Source organism: Branchiostoma belcheri, unplaced genomic scaffold (genome assembly GCF_001625305.1).
Source record: "Branchiostoma belcheri isolate BF01 breed outbred unplaced genomic scaffold, Haploidv18h27 scaffold37, whole genome shotgun sequence".
Classification (NCBI taxonomy): Eukaryota; Metazoa; Chordata; class Leptocardii; order Amphioxiformes; family Branchiostomatidae; genus Branchiostoma; species Branchiostoma belcheri.
In genome coordinates, this window is record NW_017803987.1 from 639,183 (window position 1) to 660,901 (window position 21,719).

Here is a 21,719-nt window from a genome sequence, read left to right on the forward strand (position 1 = left end):
AACCAAGAAAAGAAACAACCAGCCACAAGTTCTTGTAGTGGTTAGACATACAATGTACATGTGCTCATTAATTTGAAACATCAGAACTTGTGTATGTTGCAGTGGAACTAGAAAAGTATCTCTGCTCTATACAGTTACAGAATACTTCTTATTAGGACCTGAATGGGAATATTTCGTTCGTTTGTTTGTTTGTTTGTTTGTTTGTTTGTTTGTTTGTTTGTTTGTTGGAAAGAGGAGGGAAGTTCCACACTGATTCATTATTATATCAATATAGTAACCAAACAAGAATCTGAAATCGGTTAGCTGATACACTAATATACAAGTACCTCCACATCATAAGTGGTGAATAATGAAAAAAGTGGTTGGTTACTAGAATAGCTGACCACTTTTTGGACCGTACCATTATACAAGGCACTAGCAGTAGTGTTAAGTCCTTGCGCATAAGCAGAGGTGTGGGTTTGGGATTATTTTTAGCGTGTTTTTAGCTTTTTTGGGGGGGTTTCTCTTTTGCACTGGAATTTTTTTACCACCAACAATATGACCATACGATACAAACGCCCCGTACGTCCTCCTAGCGCGGCTGTCGTTTTTGTACTGCTTCTTGTTCCACTATGTTCTGTCCAAAGCGGCAAGCTCTCATCAATTGTGACATTTCTGATTCGGGGTTGCAGCATCATGGATCAAGCTGAGTCTCGTATCCACATTTCATACATTTGCAATACCTTTCAGCTACCTAAAATGTACTGTGACAACAAGGGGTTCAGGGGCGTTCCAGAACTGCCTACATGTATGAAAGTGTTCGAACTTCACTTTCCTAATAACGCCCTGACCACCTTCCCGTGTATGCACTTGCGCTATTTGTACAAGCTCAACCTCAAGAATAACAGCATCACAACTTTCCCTTGGAAATGCCTGGAGAAAATGCCGAATCTTTCTGAGTTAGATTTAGCGTATAACCGTCTGACTTGTGTTGACCTGTTTCCAGCTATGTCGTCCCTACGCTCTTTCAGAAAGATGGACATTTCTTATAACCGACTGTTTGGGCTGTCACTGTGTAACCTTGGTTTTGACATGCATGCTAATCAGTCTATTGTACGACATGATGTTATCATAGAAGGGAACCCTTTTCATTGCGGCTGTAACCTCGCATGGGCTATTGAGATCGCACACATGACAGACAAGTGCGAAGGCGCAAACTTTACTAGTGACTGCATGGCCTTTATGGATAGGAGTTCAATCGCACGTAGAATGCGCATAGACCCGTCTCTGTTTCGATGCGAAACGCCCCCGTTTCTGAAAGACCTAGAGCTTCGCGAGTTGAACTTCTCAAGATGCCCCCTTTGGAAAGACAAGTATGGGAATCAGACCCAAGAATGCGCCTTAAACACTTCCTGTCCCACCATGTCTAGTAATGAAACGACTTTCTTGTCAACGACAGTGTCCCAAATAGTGAAAGACGGTTCTAGCACTACTCTTGAAGCAACGAGTGTTTTCAGTCAGGTTAAGGCTTTGTCATCAACACTCATGTTTACTTATACTTCAGATCAACCGGTAGTGTCTACAACACTTAAACCGCAGGGCCAGAACAAGGTTAAGGTATCCCAAAGCCACAAGCCTGCTGTCATGTCGACCGGTCATATGCTGACCGCTATAGTGTTGGGAGTGACGACTTTGATGTGTTGTTTGATGTTAGTCGTGTATTCGGCCATGGTTAGCAAACAAGACAAGGAAGACGCCTCACTTGAAATTGGTCGCGTCGACAATGTATATGTCATAAATTGCTAAGTTTACAGATTCTTTATTGACACAACAAGAAGTACAGGGACTATTGTACGGTCTTCTACAACTAAAGGTCTACACAAGTCTCAAATATTTAGGCCACAACAAGTCATTTTTGTGGATGGATGACATCAACGCGCACATTAATTTTTGCCTGGATTTGGGGGGAAAACAGGAACCCGCCAAAAATGAGCAAATTTGTTGCAATGCCAGAGCTTGGGTGACAGATAAATGTGAAGAGAGGAGACAAGGCTCTGATTTATCGTTTTGTCTTTTACATTTAATTTGGTGCAGTGTTGTATTTCATTCTTTTTTATGCGATGTTACAGCTGAATGAAAATCATGTTTGCTTAACAAGGTGTATGATCTCAAGATTTGAAAAAAAGTAGAAATCTTGTTTTTTTGGCCCGCCTAGTTTTTTCGCCCTATCGCATTGGATTTGGAGTCTCTAGACATCGTATGTGCTTTACTTATTCATTTTCCTCATGTGCTCTAGTAGGCCTTGTTTGAACTTCTCATGTGATGACATTGTTTTCAACCCATGTGGTAGAGAGTTCCATGCTGCAGTAGTTCTGTATGTGAAGGCTTTTTTAGCGCTGTGTGTTTTTGGTTTGTCTATTTTAAAGGTGTTCCGAGTTGCATATCTGGTTCTGTAAGTGTGTTGTTTGGTATAATCCATGTGTCAGAGTGTCAGTCTGGTAGTACAATTTACAAAGCTTGTATGTACTTAAACAACTAGGGTGTTATGCCTTGTGGTGGTTTGTTGGTTACTTGAAAAAAAAAACATCCAACAACAATCAATGGTTAAGGATCAGGAAGGCTATGGACTGAAATAGACTTTACTTCTTACATTTCGTCCATGGAGTAATCATGCTGTTGTATACATGGCAGAGTTGAACGTTAGGCAAAATTGCTGCATATTGCGGCTCATCGCCAAAGCAATAGGCTTAACTATAGTATGAGAAGAACCTTTTTTGCATTACAGCGCATTCTTTTTTTTAAATTCAGAATGCAACAGTATTTTCTTAAATGTTTTCAGAAATACAAAAACAATATCCAGCTTGCTTTCTGTCATCTGTAAAATCTCTACCACACTTTTGCTGTTTTCTAAAATGTCACTGAAGACAAAACTCAAATCAAAATATCTGCTCTACATGTACATCTCCGTAGCCTATTCATGTCTAGGGTGGCATATGTACAGCATCATCTCAAAGTAGATGTAAAGGAACATATCTATAATCATTTGCAAGCACATGTAGGGTGGTAAATGTAGCAGTTATCTCCAAGCAGATGTTGATGACATCCATGATCTGACTATTGAGTCATCTTCAAGCAGATTATAGAGTGGCATGCCTATAAAGTTATTTCCAAGCAGATGCAGGGTTGCATATGTAAGATGTACAACATATCGCACTGATAGCGCGCCCAAATGCCAGCTTTTTGCAAAAGCACTTGTTTTAGTTCGCCGGGCACTCCGACAGCAAAATAGGGTCTTTTGTACCATTATGATATATTCACTTGGTCTTATGTTTCTTTCATTCGTTGTGTGAAATATTTAATTCTCTCTTCTATATAACAAAAGTTGATCGACCATCAGCAATTGTAGATCTTACTTATATTACAACAACTTAAACAATAGTGAAGTTCAAGAGTAAAAGAAACATAAAAATATAACCAACACATATAGCAGCACATATATACATATAACACATATCCAGCACGTTATGGATTTTAAGAGTTGACGTTTCAAACTTTATTGTTAGAGTTGATCTGATAAATGTAGGGGTGCTACTGAAATATTATATCGACGACGAAAACAGCTACGGTAAAATTAAAATGCGTGCATCATCACGGGCATGCCCGCAGACGGCATATAAGATTACATGCCGATTAAACATAGGGAACCGTGTTTTTTACCTGCGAACACGAAAAACCAACTGCCCACAATACTCCGTCCGGAGGTCATTGTTGTGTCGCGGCAGAAGCTTCAGAAGATCATTTTAATTTGACCTATAGGGGTATGATTTATAGTCGTCATAACATGTATGATAAAGTTGTGGAGGATTTCATTTATGTGATGTAGTGTGGTTCTCATATTTTAAGTTAGGCCATATTGATTTGATTATATGGATGACATCCGCGCGCGCATGAATTTTCGGCCGTTTCCAAAAAAAAGAAAGTTTTCAACCATGCTGTAAATCGTACAAAACAGTTGCAAAATGAGCAAAAATATACCATAAGTTCCAAAAAAAATTAATAAAAACTATACCAATGTCGTAGAATGCCAAAATCAAACGAAAAAAGATGAAATTGTAAAGAAATGAACTTGAAGACTAGATTATTCGCCAAACCATATTCTGTGCCATTTGCTCAACCCTCATGACCACGTAGATTTCATAATAAAAAGAACTTTTTTTTTGCAAAACTTTTTTTTTTATTCGCACGCGCGCATCAGTTTTGGGGCTCCGGGAGGATGTCATCCATATAATCAAATCAACATGGCCTTATATTAGAAGTTGGACTTAGACGGGAATATAGATGTTGTGTTGTGATTTTGTGCTGTGAGGTGACACAAGAAAAATCATTGACGCAAGGGTTTTCAAACATTCTTAAACTCTCTGTTGTAAAACAAAACTGGCACAATTAAAAACGATACACCATTTCCTGCAGAAAATTAATCTTTTCATTGTTAAGTCAGGCCTAGATGTATGCATCAACACAAAATATTCCTCGAGCTCCAATACACAACAAAACAGCCTGAGCTATCCATGTCGCTTTTTTAAGCTCTTTTAAACAAGACTGGCAATGAAAACGTACATTGCCATGTCGACGGTGGTTGCTGTTAGGGTTATTGTTTGCATGGCACTGCCATGATTTTATGATTTTGAGGAAGACTTGGTACCTGTTAAGTCTAGACAGATACTGAGTGCACTCCTCCCCTGAGTGTATAGTGAACGAGCCTCGGGGTCACAGAAAGTAGGGCCAGAGAGGTCTTCCCAAGCGTTTCCAGGAATGTTGGCATAGATGTGGGTCAGAGATATGCCTGTGGACAAAATGCCTGTACCATTCCTAGAATTCTTGCAAACTGCACACAATACTGTACCATTAGGCTCCTCCCTGAGACGTCGCCAAAAAGTATAACCTATGCCCAGCGGCTACGTCGTCCTGACTGCGTGGGCCAGACACACGTGGCGGTGGGTTTGCCGATCGACGCCCCCGGGCTTTATTCTGCACGAACGCGCATCTAACGTAGATATTCTGGTTGAACAGCCTGTAGAGAGCATGTATACATGGCATGTTTTTCAAAAAAGGAAACCTAGCTCAAACGTGGTTCAAAAGAACCCTGTAAACTTCTACCCAGTCGGTGGTTATTTGCAGAGCGTCTGAACATTTCTCGTGCTTGTGGTACTACTTCTGAAGGTGCGAGGAGCGTAAGTTGTAACTGATTTTTCAACTAAAAGTAATATTGCTCTACGTAGTACCCAAACCTCGTCACGTCACCTGAAGCAACTGTAAGAAAAAATGGCTACTACAAGTACGTTTCGCGACATTCATGACGAATTCCTGGTGTGCAAGGTTTGTCTGGGTGAGTTCCAACAGCCGAAGATGCTCCCGTGTCTTCACACCTTCTGTCAGCCGTGCTTGGAGAGAATCCTCGAGCAAAGACCAGCCTTAAGGCTATCTTGTCCGATCTGTCGACAGTCCGTGCCCCTCCCACAAAATGGCGTCCTGGGGTTGAAGAACAACTTCGTCGTGGTGAAACTTCGCGATCTCGTGGACCAAAGCCCGTCTAGACGTACGAGTCAGAACACGGGAACGAGCGATGATGACATGGTCCCTTGTACCGCTTGTGATTCGGGGTTTCTCGCGCAGTGTTACTGCGTGCATTGTAAGGATTACCTGTGCCACGTGTGTACAGACGCCCACCGACGTGTAAAAACGGCTCGCTCGCACAAAGTAGTGCCCATCCAGGAGCTCAGGTCAACCGCAATCGCTTCAGAACTCCGGGCAATCGAGACCTCCAAGTGCGAGGATCACAACGAAGTCAACAAGTTCTACTGCGACACCTGTCGACTCGTGATATGTCTGCACTGCATCGTGACGCAACACAAGGATCACAGGTACGTGGAGATACAGAAGGCGGCGGACAGGGAGCGGGCACACATCGAGAAGAAACTCGCTCAAGTTGTGAAAACTGTCGACTTGCACGAGAAGAATTTGCAACAGTTGATGCCAGCGAAAGATGCTTTGTCTACGCAGCTACAGGAGACTTTGGAAGAGATCGACACGCGTACGCGAATCATCACACAGGCAGCTATGGATGTCAAAGACTCTCAAACTTCCCAGCTCCTTGCAGTACATTCTAGCAGGGAAGACCATGTAGATTCTCTTATAGAAGCAACAGAGATGAATCTTGCCTTAGCGAAGAGTTATACACAGTTCACGAGTAACGTTTTGGGGTACGGGAGCCCAGCGGAGGTATGTTCCGTAGCGGGAGACTTGAAGGGATGGTTGGTGCAGAGAGCTGACCAATCAGTGCCCTCGGTAGCCGAACTGACCAATCACTTCGCGAAGTTCCGCTACGACCTACCAATCAACATCGAGCAGGAGGTGACGAAACTCGTAGACGGAAGCAGGCAGTGGCCAATGATTTCACCGTCACAACCAAAAGTTCGATTCAAACAAGCAGCAAGTCCTGACCAGAAAGGCGCTCAAACCGCCAAAGGTAAAGAAACGAAAGGGCAAAGATCACACATTGGTGACTCACCACAGAAAGCCAGCAAAAGTGGCGGTAGAGTACAGAAAGGGGATACGCAAGTTTCAATTCTGTCACAGGTCCGTCCTAGTCACTCTCTCAGAGGACCTCATATTCTTAAAGCGGTGGGAAAGAATGGGACTGGAAACGGGGAGTTTGACTTCCCTACGTCAGTCGCTGTCACTATAGACAGAGACATCGTAGTGGCAGACCACGATAACGGCCGACTGCAAGTCCTGGACAAAGATGGCGGCTTCAGGAAGACTGTAGAGCTGCAGTTTTCTCCCCGGTCGGTGGCGGCGCTGACGAACGGTAACCTGTTGGTGACAGGAGACGGACATAAGATCCACGTGCTGGACAGACAGGGGAGGGAGGCGCGTGTCATACAGGTGTATGGGGCTGCGGAGACGGACGAGAACACGTTAGGCATCGCTGTGGACGGGCTGGGGCGGATCATAGTCACCGTGGGGTTCCAGGTATTCTTTTTAATTTTTTCATTATTAAGGCCACACCGATTTTATAATTTATGGCTGACACCCGCGCGGGCATTGATTTTCGCCTGTTCTACAAAAAAAAAAGAATCACGTCCTCCGAGGCTCTGGCCTGGCTCTAGGCCTGGGTAGTTCATGGTAGTTAGCGACAAAACGGAGCCGGGCACCCAGGCTACCGAAGCTCCATGACTCAAGAACTCAGTACATACGCACAGTGACTCATTATGTTACAATTTATCTCATCATCAGGTATTCGTGCTTCGTTCGAGCGGAGAAATTCTCTCGCACTTCGGCGAGAAGGGCGGGGGACGACACCAGCTTCAGTCGGAGCTCAGGGTCGCCACCAACGGCCGGAACAACATCGTCGTCAGCGACTTCGTCAACCACAACGTGAAGATATTCGACCCCGCGGGCCGGTATCTGCGCACCTGCGGGGCCTTTGGGCCCGGGGCCGGGCAACTCAACCGTCCGCGCTGCGTCATCACTGACGTCAACGATGACGTCATTGTAACGGACTGTCACAACGACGGGGTTTCACAGTTTAGACAGGACGGGACTTTCGTGAGGAATATCGTGACCAGGGGGTCATTGCTCCGGCCTATGGGACTAACCATTACACATGACGGGAGGATGGTGGTGTGCGATCGACAGTATGACAGAGGCTGTATTAAGATATTTTCCCTTAACTGATCAGATGCATCATTCTAGTATGTAGTATATAGTTCCACATTCAAATTAGTTCATCTAGAAAAACTACTGTACGTAGCATGTAGTTGTAATAATGGAAGATTCAAGATGGCGGCGGAGCAGGTCACGCTGACACCACGCTCCTGCTAAGATAAGTTTAATAGTGTCCCTAACGAGTTTTTTCATCCAATATTTTACAACTTAAGTCTCTCTAAGTGTATTTTCTTCAACTTCGACAAATACTGCGTCTCTTTTACCCTCATCGCTGGATTTTTCGGCAATTTACGGTTAACGCGAAACCCAAGCCGAACCCAAGCCGGTGAGCCATGGCGGACGCCAGTGACCGCGAGGAGTTGTATACTACACTTGGAGTTTTACCAACCGCTACCCACGCCGACATTGTGGACTCATACAAGAAGGAAGTCGAGCTATACGAGAGGGCATGTAAACTCGGAAAAAAGAGCAAGAAGTACAAGGAAGCCGAAGTAAGACACAGGGAGGTGAGCAAAGCTTTTGTTGTATTGTCTGACGCGCCCCGAAGACAACTTTACGATAACAGCGGTGCCGTAACTGTTCCTACCAAAGTCACAACGAAGTCGCACAAAAACTCAAACGGCTATAGTGTGAACCAGAACGAACAGAGCATCACTATATTCCTGCCATCAAACCGGGCAACCACATGGATCACCACGTGTGAAGAACACCACTCAACTAAGGCGACTGACAGGGGGAAGAATGGTCGCCATATCAAAACGGTGTACAGCGACGCTCACTCAAAACAGACCGTTGGCTCTGTCAGTATCACTGTGTATGTTTCCACCGACAAGATCCTAGTTCAGGGTTCGGCCTATCTACTGTGGTTCTTGGAGGAATTCCCTCGACTGAAAGAGAAAGTTGGAGCGGTGTGTACTAGCGAGAGAATCAATAACAGTGTTCAACTCTCGGTCTCAGCTTCCGAAGTTTCCAGTACCCCCGCAGCCCCGGCAACTGATGGCCCCTCTTCCTGCCCAACATGTGAACAATCTATTGTTGCGGATGAACTTTGCGCTACCTGTAACACTGTGCCTAAAGCTTTGCTGGATTTTAACAGCAATGCTCTGTGTACAGAAGAAGAAGAGCCGTCGGAAGGTACCCCGCAGAACCTAGCTGACAAGGGTAATCAGTGCACACCTCCTATCTCTTCTGTCGACTATGCTAATGTGCAGGACAGTGTAAATAAGCTCGAATCGTGCCTTGTCGAATCTATTGCAGATAGGAAGACTTCCGAGTTGTCAATCTTGCAAAGACTCTCCGTACTCGAGGACAGATTAAAGTCAGGTGAACGAAACCATGTGTGTGCCGGTCTTTCCGCTTCAGAGAAGAGGCAACTCGTGGAAGATATCGCGCGGTTGGACAAAGTCAAGTGCGAGCTTGAAACCCAAGTCAAGTCGCTTCAACAAAAGTATAATGAGTTATCCAGAGCCGTACACGATGCACAATCAGCCAGTCTACGCGACCAGTCCAAATCAATGGAAACCCAAACAAACCAAGAGGCCTCTGATCGCGCCGAGAGACTATTGTATGAACTGGTCAATGTAAATGTGCACAATAGGTTCCAAGCTCTGGAAGGTGACAACAACGAGATCCGCGAAGTCAACAATGAGACCCGCAACAACAGCTCAGTTTCAAGCACACGTGCGAAACACCGCGAGCAAACACACAAAGCAGGAGAGAAGCAGCCTCCCATTCAGAACAAGGTGAATCCCAGACCTACTGTCTCGACAAGTCAACACAACAAAGACATGCCGCCCGACGTGCTAATCCTGGGCGACTCAAACACAAAAGACAGTCAAGACAGATGTCATGTATCCCGCTAAACGTGTGACAAAGGAAGTGACCTACAACTTAACTCAGGCTACAGAATACATCCAGCGATCTACTATGTCTGACCCTAAAGTCATCCTCTTCCATGTTGGAACAAATGACATCCGAGACGCACGGGACCCGACAGCCGTATCCGAGAGTTTCAGGAAACTCATTCAGACGTCTCACGACAAGTTCCCACAAACCCAGTTAGTGTTCTCTTCTATCCTTCCCAGAAAGGATAGCAACCTTCAGGAAGTTGGTAATCAAGTGAACACTTTCCTGAAGGTGGTAGCTGAAGAAACAGACTATGTGCACGTCACAGACAACAGTAACATGATGTCCAACTCGGGGATGTTAAAGGAAACCCTGTACAACCCGGACGGTTACCATCTTAACAGATTCGGTGTTCGTGTGCTTGTCGCTAACATTAAGAGAGTGGTCAACCCTATTTTAGGACTTGGTCAATATGCCAGCAGGGGTTCCAGGCCAAACCTCCAGCCGCCCCAAGGATTGAGTACGGGGCCTCCAAGATTCTCCCAATATCCTACAGAGAGTCAGAGGCAACCTCCTCGTCCACCCAGGCTCGGGTCGTCCCCAGCACAAGGTCAAGGTCCCCTGCCGAGGGCGCCTACATCCAGCTACCCGGTAAAACCGAAGAACAGTCACCCATCAGGACAACTTCTAGGTCAGGGTCAAACTCAACCCGACATCCCAACGACCGGAAGTCCTACTCCTACGTCCAGTGCCGTTCCAAAAGATACGAGCGGAACGCCTGATCAACCATCAGGACCACGCCAACCTGGTCAACAGTGGGGACCCTGGAGCAGCCCGCCGAATCAACGACCGGGACCCTGGAGCAGCCCGTCGAATCAACGACCGGGACCCTGGAGCAGCCCGCCGAGTCAGCGACCGGGACCCTGGAGCAGCCCGCCGAGTCAGCGACCATGGGGCAGCCCGCCGAGTCAGCGACCGGGACCCTGGAGCAGCCCGCCGAGTCAGCGGCCATGGAGCAGTCCGCCTCCCATGTTCAGTCTCCCACCCACGCCATGGAGTCTCCCACCTACAAACTCCATGCCTAACCAACCTCCACGAGTGCCTCCACCACCTTGGACTTGGCATCCTGCCCTGATGTGGCCGCCCATGGTGTGGTAGGATAAGTCGTTTTGTCAGTAATATATAATTGAAATATTGATGAATAGACTTAAAGATAATTAGATGGTTTAATGCTTAAGAGATCATAATGTTAGTCCTGTTCCCTTTTCCCCATTTTCTTGGGAGAAAACTATTTTGTGAAAACTAGTTCAATCTGTACCTTTATATTTTCTACCCCTTTTTTAGTTTATAGATTATTTGTAAAACAGACTATTAATGTTGTTGGATATTGCAATTGATTGCTCGGATAGGGACACGATTTTACTTATACTTTCATTTGCGATGAAAACGTTCCCTCGCACCGGAAGTAAGAGTTTCGGCATTTGGAACATTCATGGCCTCGGCTCTAAATTAGAAGACGTAGATTTCTTAGCACATGTTAGAAAATTCGATTTCTTTTCGCTTCTAGAAACTTGGACTACAGGAAATACAAAAATTGACGTTTCAGATTACAGCTACTTTCACTTGAACAGAACAAAGAGTAAACGAGCGAAGCGCGCTTCGGGGGGTATTATCTTTTTCTATAGAAATGAATATAAAAAACACGTTAAACAAGTACCGTCCACGTCCTCAGATATCCTCTGGGTGAGAATAGACCGCGAAGTTTCAGGACTGTCTAAAGATCTTTTTATTTGTACTGTCTATATTAGCCCAAGCTCATCCACCACGCATAGAAACTCAGAAAATCATGTTCTAGAAATTTTAGAAAATGAAATCTCCAGACACAGTTCACAAGGTTTCATTCTCCTAGGGGGTGATTTGAACGCGCGTTTTGGCAACCTTCAAGACTATGTTAACGATGAAATCCATGACAATGACAATCAATTTGACAACGACAATCATTTTGTGAATTCAAACAATCCAGACAGACAACATTTGGACAAAGCCCCCCCAAACAAATTTGGCAGATTAATTAGTGACCTCTGTATCCAAGCCAACCTGTCTATACTAAACGGCAGGGTCGCTGGGGACTTACAGGGAAAGTTTACTTGTTATCAACCAAACGGATGCAGTACTGTAGATTATATGATTTCTAGCCAATCTTTCTTAAAACATATTTTATTATTTCGTGTCAATCCATTAACGGAATTCTCAGATCATTGTATGCTGTCTGTATTCATCCACTCAAATTCTGCTAAAATTGTGTTTAAGAAAAACATAGAGTCGCTAACGTCATACCAGCACCCAAACGATTCAAATGGAACGAAAAATCAGGGCAAAACTTTTTTCAATGTTTAAACCAACCTCACATCTTACAAAGATTACACGCAATTTCACAAGATAATCTCTCCAACGCATCCGCCGCAGATCAAATTGAAACATGGTCTCTGAATTTAGCTCAGTTTTAAGAGATGCTGGGCATGAGTGTTTGAGGGTGACAAGTAAAAGAAATTCCATTAAAGAAAAAAGTAAACAAACGATGGTTTGATAAAAGTTGCACACAGATGAAACGTGAAATAAAAACTTAGCTACATTACTTGAAAAGCATCCGTCGAACCCTGAAATACGGGGAAGGTTCTTCAAAGCGAAAAAAGAATACAAAAAATTGGTGAAAAAGAAGAAACGTGACCTTCATCAACAGATCATGAACGAGTTATCGTCTCTTAGAGAAACAAATCCAAATGCCTTCTGGAATTTGGTTAATAAATTAAAGCCTGAAAAAACAGCAGTAAGCGATCAGATAACAGATGAAACTTGGTTAAAACACTTTAGTAATCTCAATCTCAACAAACATTCAACCGACAGCAACCGTAATATAGATACCCCAGACACTGATATCGTGGACAGTTCTTCCTTTTGTACCACTTCTATGGATAATTCTATGTTAGACTCTCCAATAACTGAGAAAGAATTAGAAACAGCCATATCCAACCTAAAAAACAACAAGTCTAGTTGTGACGATATGGTAATAAATGAAATGCTGAAGTGTGGAAAGCCAATAATTAGGAAACCCCTTTTACATATCTTTAATTCTTGTTTGCAAAACTGCTATTATCCTAAAGAATGGTCTTTATGTCATATTGTTCCTATCCATAAATCTGGAGACGCATCGCTCCCAGACAACTATAGGGGAATATCCCTAATTAGTTGTCTGGGAAAACTATTCTCCTCTATTTTAAATACCCGTCTTGTGAACTTTGCAGAACATTACAGCCTTTTCAAACCACAACAGGCCGGTTTTAGGAAGAAATTTAGAACAGCTGATAACCTATTTGTATTGTCCACATTAGTTAGTAAATATCTAAGCAGAAATTCACAACTCTATGCTTGCTTTGTAGATTTTAGCAAAGCATTTGATTCTGTTTGGCGAAAAGGTCTGCTACTAAAATTAAATAATCTTGGAATAGGAGGCAAATTCTTACTACTATAAAAGACATGTATTCCAAAACAACTAATTGTGTTAAAACTAGCCACGGTCTTACCGAAACGTTCATAACTAACTGTGGGGTTCGACAAGGCTGTAACTTGAGTCCAACTTTGTTTAATTTATTTATAAGTGATTTGACGGAGGAGTTTGATAACCATTTGTGTGATCCTCCTAGCTTACACAACATGAAAGTGTCATGCTTGTTATATGCAGACGATCTAGTTCTTTTCTCAGAATCACAACAAGGTCTGCAAACCTCTTTAAGTAGATTAGAAGAGTATTGTAAATTATGGCAACTGAACGTAAATCTCAAGAAAACTAAGGTTATTGTCTTCACTAAAGGAGGTCGATTACCGAAAAATTGTCACTTCCTCTTTAATAATAATGTAGTCGAAATTGTAAATAACTATTGTTATCTGGGTATTGTTGTAAATTCAGCTGGCACTTTCAAAGCAAACAACAAATACTTACACAGCAAAGGCCTGAGAGCCCTCTTTGGAATTCATCAATCCATTTATCAAGCCGATGCTTCAATTTCTGTAAAGAACAAACTCTTTGATGCTTGCGTAAAACCGATTTTATTGTATGGGTCTGAAATATGGGGATCCTTCAAAAGTCCGAAATCATCCCCAATTGAAGCCGTGCACCTAAAATTCTGCAAACAGTCTTTAAATGTGCCCAAATCTTCTTGTAACCTTGCTGTGATGGCTGAATTAGGGAGATATCCCATGAGGTTAGAAGCGTCACTCAACTCCATTAAACACTACCTCAGAATACGCCAGAACGTGCCAGCTGACAGTCTCTCTGCAGACGCCCTTTTGTGTCAATTTGATTTAGATGCGGTAGGTGCCAAATGCTGGGCTGCTGGTGTTCGTAAGACACTAGAGGAAAGCGGTTTTGCCTATGTTTGGCATTCGTCCTTGTCTTCTACCTTCAATTTGCCCCAAATTATATCTTCCATCAACCAACGTCTTAAGGACATGTATCTCCAATCTTTTATATCAGAAATGCGGAACAACAACAAATTACGGACATACAGATTATTAAAAATACTTACCACGAGGAAAATTATTTGAAAATTACAAACATTCGACACAGAACAGTCTTCACAAAACTCCGGATAAGTTCACACAAACTCCACATAGAAAAAGGCAGACACAACCGCATCCCTCTAGAGCAAAGGATTTGCCAATTTTGCGATTTAAATAAGATTGAGGATGAGTATCATTTCGTAGTCAATTGTACGTTATATAGTAATGAGAGAGATTCCCTATATTCTTATATAATAGATAAGTTCCCCAGCTTTGCACATTTAAATGAATCAGAAAAATTCCTATTTCTTATGAAACTTGACAAGCCATGTATCACTAATTCTATATGCTCGTACATCTATAACTGTGTCAAGAAGCGAGAAGAAGTCGAACAATGTAAATAGTAGATCACATTAGTATGTATAGTTTAAGTATCATTGCTGTATCCATGTCTTTGTCTATCCATGACCTGTACTTAGCTTGTTAGAGCACAAACGTACAATAAAGGTCTTTCATTCATTCAATAATGCCCTGAGTGTGAGGTACCGTAGGCCAGCTTGTTCCCGACAACCACCCAACCCCTTTACGATCCAGCCCGCCGTCAGCATCCAGAGTCACAAATGCCATACGACTGTTGTACGATCATCGTACGACGTTTGCGCGATCGTACAACTTAGAGTCGCAAACCTAGTCCTCTCTTGGGATTGATATGCATGTGTCCTGCAAATGTCGGCTATCTTGTTACGGAAAAAGCTGTCTTGGATCCTTGTCGGCTCTAAGTCGCACGACGAATGCAAGTCAGCTCAGTTAATTCTCAGTGACGGTACACTAGGCCAACATGATTGGGATACTTTGCGCCAAAGAGAGCAATTGAATACTAAAGCGCCGCTAAATTTTTTTCAATGTCTAAATTCTTCTAGAAAAGATTACACGTTGTAGAACGAGTGTTTATGTGAGTGAGTGGGTGAGTGAGGGAGTGAATGACTGAGTGAGTGAGAGTGGGTGAATGGGTGGGTGAGTAATTGAGTAAGTAAATGAGTGAGTGAGTGAGTGAGTGAGAGTTGGCGAGTGAGTGAATGAGTGAGCGAGTGCGCGTCAATATTAGCCACTGCTCTGGTATCCAATAATTGAATAATTGACGAGAGATGAGCCAGAAAATATTTGTCAGAAGAAGCAGAATATTTCGGTCCTCACGCACGCAGGGTGTTACCGTATTTGGTAGTGCTCGTCGTGGTACGTAGCTCACAACTCAGACTAGTTTGTGTCACAGTCTGGGTGACCACGGTTGGACGCTGTTAACATTAGAACTGGTCGCAAATATTTTTTATTCAGTAGTAAAGAAGTGTACTAGTATTAGATATGCAAGAAGCGGCTACCCTGTAGCAGAATGGGAAAACTGATGCTGTGTTTGCTGTTGGGTCTGTGTTGTCTGCCAGGTGCAATGTCGCTGACAGGTAAGTAAACTGTTATTGTTATCGGGGGCCGACTGCTCTCTCCTTGCAGGCAAGGGTCCTGTCTGTCCCCTACCTCAAATTGAAGAAAGAATTCTAACTACTATGGGATGTTGTCGTATCCAGAACCGTGCTTTATCCAAAAGCATGCATCCTCTTGCACGGTTCTGGATGGTCCACGCGTATCCAGAATCGAGACTGGAAGCGAATCTACATTTTTTGATACCTGGAATCTATGCCGAACTTCACCCTAACTCATTAAGGCATAGAACTAGATAGTGAGTGATGCAATAGATGTATACAAGGTTATATATAGGGGGATGCCTTTTTCCGTAGAGCGTAATCGGCTGTTTTAATTCTACGTAGACGGACCGATAATTCAAGGTAGAGCGTAATTGGCGCCGGCATTTTGCATAGAGCGTATTCGCCGTTTTAAATCTACGCAATGCGTCGTAGCCACTTGGAATTTAACGTAAAGCGTAATCGAGAGGTTTCCTGAATTCAGCGTTATACTTAGCCAGCTCTCAAAATTTAGCGTAGAGCGTTGTTGGGACCCCCCCCCTCCCCCACTGCAGGCCCCCATGTAGGTGGCGCGGTTGTATATTTTCTGTTGTGGGGTTGGTGGCTAGTTGGAGATGAAATTTGATACACATTCAATACCCAATATAGATGTTTTTGACATGCATAATTCAACTGTCGTGAAAAGTAGTCTGGCCGTACATGCTATGATGGTGGTTGTACCTGATACAGTTGGTTAATTGAGACATGACAAGAATGTACCAATTTAAGTTTGTTTTAATACGACAAGATTGTATTTCCAATATTCTGCCCATTATAGTACATGTCAATCTAACTTTGTTGCCATGTGCTCACAAGAGTTCCGCACAACTTACATGTTCAACTTCCCGATTTCATTTATAGAAGAAAAAGGCAGGTGATGTAAATTAAAGAGAAGAGAGAAATCATCTAGTCTAGTCTAGACAAGTCTACTAGCTACTTATAAATTTCATCTTCAGAAATGAGAATTGTCTAACCAATTCCATAACCATGCGTATCTTTAAGCTGTTGAAGGCACTAAACTAATTTTACAATGTCGTATTTGCCCCATTTTTTCTTCTATGTCAGTTAATTCTCAACATACTATTAGCCTTCTTAGAAAATAGTAATGTACAGCCATATGGGCTGGGCGACAAAAGTCGCAAGACACGTTAATAAAAATTCATTCATTCATTCATTCACTCATTCAGTATGGATTCCTTTCGTAGCCCATCCTGTTATTTCATGTTGAATATTTACCTCTACAAAAAACATGTAATATCTGTCCTCCTCTAGGTGGATGGGTTGAGATGGACCCGTCGTGGGTGACGTCAGAAGGCGAGGACAGTGACGGAAAACTTCCCGGGTACGTCGTGGACGACAACATGGGGTCGAGCTGGAAGGGTTCTCTCAGCGCCACCTGGCGACTTACCTTCGACCTGCAGGCCCCCATGACGCTGTCCCGCATCCGTATCTGGAAGTACGGCGGCCCGCTTGACGTGACGGCCTGGCGGTGGGCGTCGTCGCGGCGACAGTGGAACGTCGTGACGGAACAGACGGGTGTGGAAGAGGAGCTGAGCGGGTTACTCGTCACAGCACAGAAATGGCGCCTGCAGTTTTCAGCGCTGTCTGTGTCCACAGAGATCAACGAGATCCAGTTTTTCCAGGGTAAGCCATTGAAGATGGTGATGATAATGATTATGTTGATGATCTTGTTGTTGTTGTTATTGTAGATGAATTTAATTTGATGATGATGCCCTTGGTGTAATGATAATGTTTATTTGATGATGTTCTTGATGTCTTGAAGCTATAATGATGTTGATGATGTTGTTGTTGATGGTGATGATGGTGATTTTGGTGATGATGTTGATTTTGGTGATGATGTTGATTTTGGTGATGATGTTGATTTCGGTGATGATGTTGATTTTGGTGATGTTTTTGATGTTGAGGATTTTGCTCATGATGATGTTGATTTTGGAGATGATGCTAATGACGTTAATGGTGATGCTGATGTTGATTTCGATCGCCGTGTACTATATTAATCTTCCTATGCTATGTTCCCCAGCCTGTTCAGAGTTAGACATGCAGGTGTGTACAGACGGGAACTGTGATGTGTACGAGTTACTGTGTGACGGGGTAGTGGACTGTGATGACGGCAGTGACGAACGAAACTGCAGTGGCAAGTACTAGATAAACATACATAAACAAAATATTCTTCTTCTTCTTTGCGATATGCATCATTCAACTGCCATGCTAATGAAATTGTAACCTATCATGAAAGTTCATCTGCGTTGGTAGTTATATGTTTAAAGTTACAACTTTTTGGTCCAACACAAAAAAAATTCTCTCACCTAGAGTTTTCAACCAGTCACTCTGGTCTTCCTCAGTAGACTGACCCAGTGAAGCTTGTCAACTGGATTCTTTGAAGTGTGACGTCAACACTGGGTCAAAGGTATCTGGTAGACGATGTCGGCCCCGTCTCGGTTCAATGAAGGGTGCTGGGCCCTGATGTATATGGCACCCCTCTCAAGAAATAGTCTTGTTCAGTGTCCAAAAATTGTAACCTGTTTACGAGTCTCTCTCGTGGCTACAGCTGGATGTCCTCGGCCAAAGTAACCTTCTATCCCCGACTGGCTGCCTACGCCCAGCCCGGTGAATTTAATTGCTTGCATGAATTCAATCAACAGTCCTTAGCCTGTATTAAGGGCCTTGTTGTATCCAGAACCGTGTACTATCCAGAACTATGCTCAGGCACGGTTCTGGATAGTACACGCGTATCCAGAACCGTACCAGAGGCGAATTTACATTCCTGGATACGCGGAGACTATGAAGAAATGTGTTTGATCCTAACCCATTTTAGACATAGAATTAGATAGGCTGGGTTCTGAATGCAATGGGTATTTCAAGGGAGCTAAGGCCAAACGTCCTTGGACGCATGTTGCGTATGTAAATGAGGCACGGTTTTCTAATTCCTCTCTCATTTACATACGCATGTTGCGTATGCAAATTTGAAACGGTTTTCTAATTCCCCTCTCTCATTGGTCCCAGCACTAGCCATGGAGACGTGTGCAAATGGTGACGTCATCAACAAGACACGGGTGTGTGACGGACAAGACGACTGTGGAGACAACTCAGACGAACGGAACTGCTGTAAGGAACATGTCATTTATTATTAATTAGGCCACGGCAAGTAAATTTCATGGATGGCATCCTCCGCAGACTCCAAATCTAGCGCAATAGGGCGAAAAAAACAAGGCGGGCCAAAAATACAAGATTCCTACATTTTCAAATTCTTCATAACCCCTGTTAAACAAGAAAGAAGTTTACTGCAAACTATTACAACATCCATTATCACTGAAAAATAAAACTTTCAATCATTGTACAGATGATTTCGATTCAGTGGGAACATCACATATAAAAATAATGAAATACATCACTGCATCAAAGTAAATGACAGTGTCTCCTCTCTTCATAGTTATCTGCCATCCATGTTCCGACATGGCAACAGACATCTTTGCCATTTTCGGCATGTTGACCACTGTCAGGGCGACAACTTTTTTTCTAAAATCAGGCGAAAATCAGTGCGCGCGCTGATGTCATCCACGGAAATTAATTGCTGTGGCCTTACCGAAATATCTACTTCTAGCTACAGTTTTGCACTGATCATTGTGGGAGCATGTCATTTTCTTTTCGGTTTGAATTATTTTAACTTTCTTTTTCTCACTACGTTCTTTTCGTTACTAAGAGTTAGTAATCCAGATAATGTGGTCCTACAGGTGAGCGACAAGGCGGGAAGACTTGCTCCAACGGAAACTGTGTGAGTCTGTCAAAGGTCTGCGATGGAGCCGACAACTGTGGGGACGGGAGTGACGAACTGTCTTGTCGTGAGTCTTATAATAATACCTCTTTGGAATACATGTCTTCGAAAGCTATCTGTCTTATAATAAATACTAGATAAGTAACATTTGCAAAATAAATGCATAATGTTTACCTTTGAACATGGTCTGTTCTGTTAATTCTTACTCAAACACATTCACATACATGTGCTACTAGTATATGGTGACAGGAGCAGAGCAGACCATGAAATTGCAACATTATGTAACACAACACCAGTCACCATGATGACAGACGTCAACAAATTATGTCATTGTTCAGGTCATAGGTCACTGTTTGGAGAAGAAGAAGAGGAAGAAACTGAGCAAAAACAAAATGTTTTCCTTCGGTAAACATAACAATCGATAACGCACTGTTTGGAGTAATCTGGTTTGTTTGTTTGTTTATTTGTTTAGGATCTCTATTAAGTTTACGCTACTCTTCCTGGAGTCCGTAGTGAATAATCAGATGAGTATTTGGACCATAGCACACCAAGACATGCCCCGAGCAGCCCTACTCTTTTTTTGAAAGTTGTGGTGGGCTCTAACTCGTGGCTCTCCCAAACATGGGACCTCCATTTAATGTCCTATCCAGGGCAAGTCCCTGACCAAAGCTGGGTACTCATTTTCAACTGAGTGAAGTATGGAAAGTCGTGTAAATTGCCTCTTCCCAGGGCACCAGATCGGTGACATGGGTAGGATTCGAACTCGTAACCTCTTGGTTCAACGCCGAACACGCTACAGCTACGCCCCACGACCCCACATGCTGCCCAGTCCTTCGAAGCATTGGTGACTTTTATTGGTAGCCAATCTTTCTGATTAGACCTGAGCTAGGTATGGGAAATTCCACCGAGTGCTCTAATCTACCTCTGCGGGTGGGCAACGCTCCCAGTACCGAAGAAAATCCCGAGGAACACACGGTGACTGGTACTGTGCTATGTCGACGTCGTCCACTTTTGATTTTTGTCCCTTGTACTTTTCAGCTGTTGGTGCCTGCATGAATGGTAGAGCGTTCCATCTGAGTACCAGATGTGACGGTTTGGACGACTGTGGGGACAGTAGCGATGAGCTGGATTGCAGTAAGTTTTCTCAGGAACATACAGCTACATTATTTACAATACCATGGCACGCTAAATACGTGCATAGCACAACCTCATTAAAACACATACCCTGTAGTCAATAAAGTCTTCACTTGTAATAACATTCCTCAATCCTAATCTACAGTGTAGATTCTTTTGGTAGAACAGAATATTTTTTAATGCTGTCTTAGTGACATTTTCCTGTCCCTGTCCTTGGTGCTGAACGCATTGGCACAACAGAATACTATTTAAAATGCTCCACCAAGCAATGGCAATGGTACTAGAAGAATCACACTTGAATTTATGTTAAATATGATTTCTGTACCTATGTTTATGTTCATGTTTATGTTTTGGTGTCTTATAAGCCCATATGGGCTAGGCGAAAAAAATCGCAAGACACGTTAATAAAAATTCATTCATTCATTCATTCATTCATTCATTCATTCATTCATTCATTCATTCATTCATTCATTCATTCATTCATTCATTCATTCATTCATTCATTCATTCATTCATTCATTCATTCATTCATTCATTGTATCACGGCCATGCTAACATCTCCAATGTATATCGACAGACTGTTACTACCTACAGGACAAAGGCACAAGCTACAGGGGCCTGGCAAACCGGGACGAGACCTGTCAGTACTGGACATCTCAGTACCCCCACGCCCATAACCACACTCCCGAGGCCTACCCGTCAGCAGGGCTGGAGCGGAACTACTGTAGGAACCCGGACGGGAAGGACAGGCCGTGGTGCTACACCAGCAACCCGCTCATCAGGTGGAGCTACTGCAATGATGTCTTCGCCTGTGATGGTAAGACTAGGTCTCTTCCTTATGAAATAAAGACTAAACTTTAACTTCCAACACTAACTAACAAAGTATTGGGACTTACCCCAAATTTTCGGTTGACTCCATCAACCTTGATCACGGAATGGACCCGTCTACTCTTGGAACGTGACGTCAGAGACACGTGGCCATAGTAGCGGGACATACGTGGCAGATAACTTGTGTCGCCCCCCGTCTCTGTTTAGGGTAGGTCTGTGAGCTCTTATGTAGACAGCCTCCTTCACTCCTCTTGCAAAGAAGTCCGATTCAGAATCGAGGTCTCTTCCTCTCTGCCTCTTTCTTTCTGTCTGTATCCTTCTCTCTCTATTTATCTCTCTCTCTC

At 43.4% G+C, this 21,719-nt stretch overlaps 3 protein-coding genes across 3 annotated transcripts in view; all 3 read left to right on the forward strand.

Annotated features, from left to right (window-relative positions):
• Window positions 1–5,220: 5,220 nt before the first annotated feature.
• LOC109476391 (tripartite motif-containing protein 3-like) lies at window positions 5,221–7,804 on the forward strand. The gene is made up of 2 exons (XM_019777326.1): window positions 5,221–7,011; window positions 7,276–7,804. The coding sequence occupies exons 1-2, from the start codon at window positions 5,302–5,304 to the stop codon at window positions 7,714–7,716; spliced, it is 2,151 nt and encodes a 716-aa protein (XP_019632885.1). The 5' UTR covers window positions 5,221–5,301; the 3' UTR covers window positions 7,717–7,804.
• Window positions 7,805–7,903: 99 nt separating this feature from the next.
• Window positions 7,904–9,584, forward strand: LOC109476319. The gene has a single exon (XM_019777237.1). The coding sequence runs from the start codon at window positions 8,040–8,042 to the stop codon at window positions 9,567–9,569; it is 1,530 nt and encodes a 509-aa protein (XP_019632796.1). The 5' UTR covers window positions 7,904–8,039; the 3' UTR covers window positions 9,570–9,584.
• A 5,912-nt stretch (window positions 9,585–15,496) lies between these two features.
• LOC109476225 overlaps window positions 15,497–21,719 on the forward strand; it is a 10,898-nt gene continuing 4,675 nt past the window's right edge. The window contains exons 1-6 of the mRNA XM_019777108.1: window positions 15,497–15,563; window positions 16,893–17,264; window positions 17,662–17,772; window positions 18,651–18,746; window positions 20,452–20,547; window positions 21,125–21,364. Of these exons, the coding sequence (XP_019632667.1) occupies window positions 15,497–15,563; window positions 16,893–17,264; window positions 17,662–17,772; window positions 18,651–18,746; window positions 20,452–20,547; window positions 21,125–21,364 (982 nt within the window). The remainder of the gene's footprint in view (window positions 15,564–16,892; window positions 17,265–17,661; window positions 17,773–18,650; window positions 18,747–20,451; window positions 20,548–21,124; window positions 21,365–21,719) is intronic.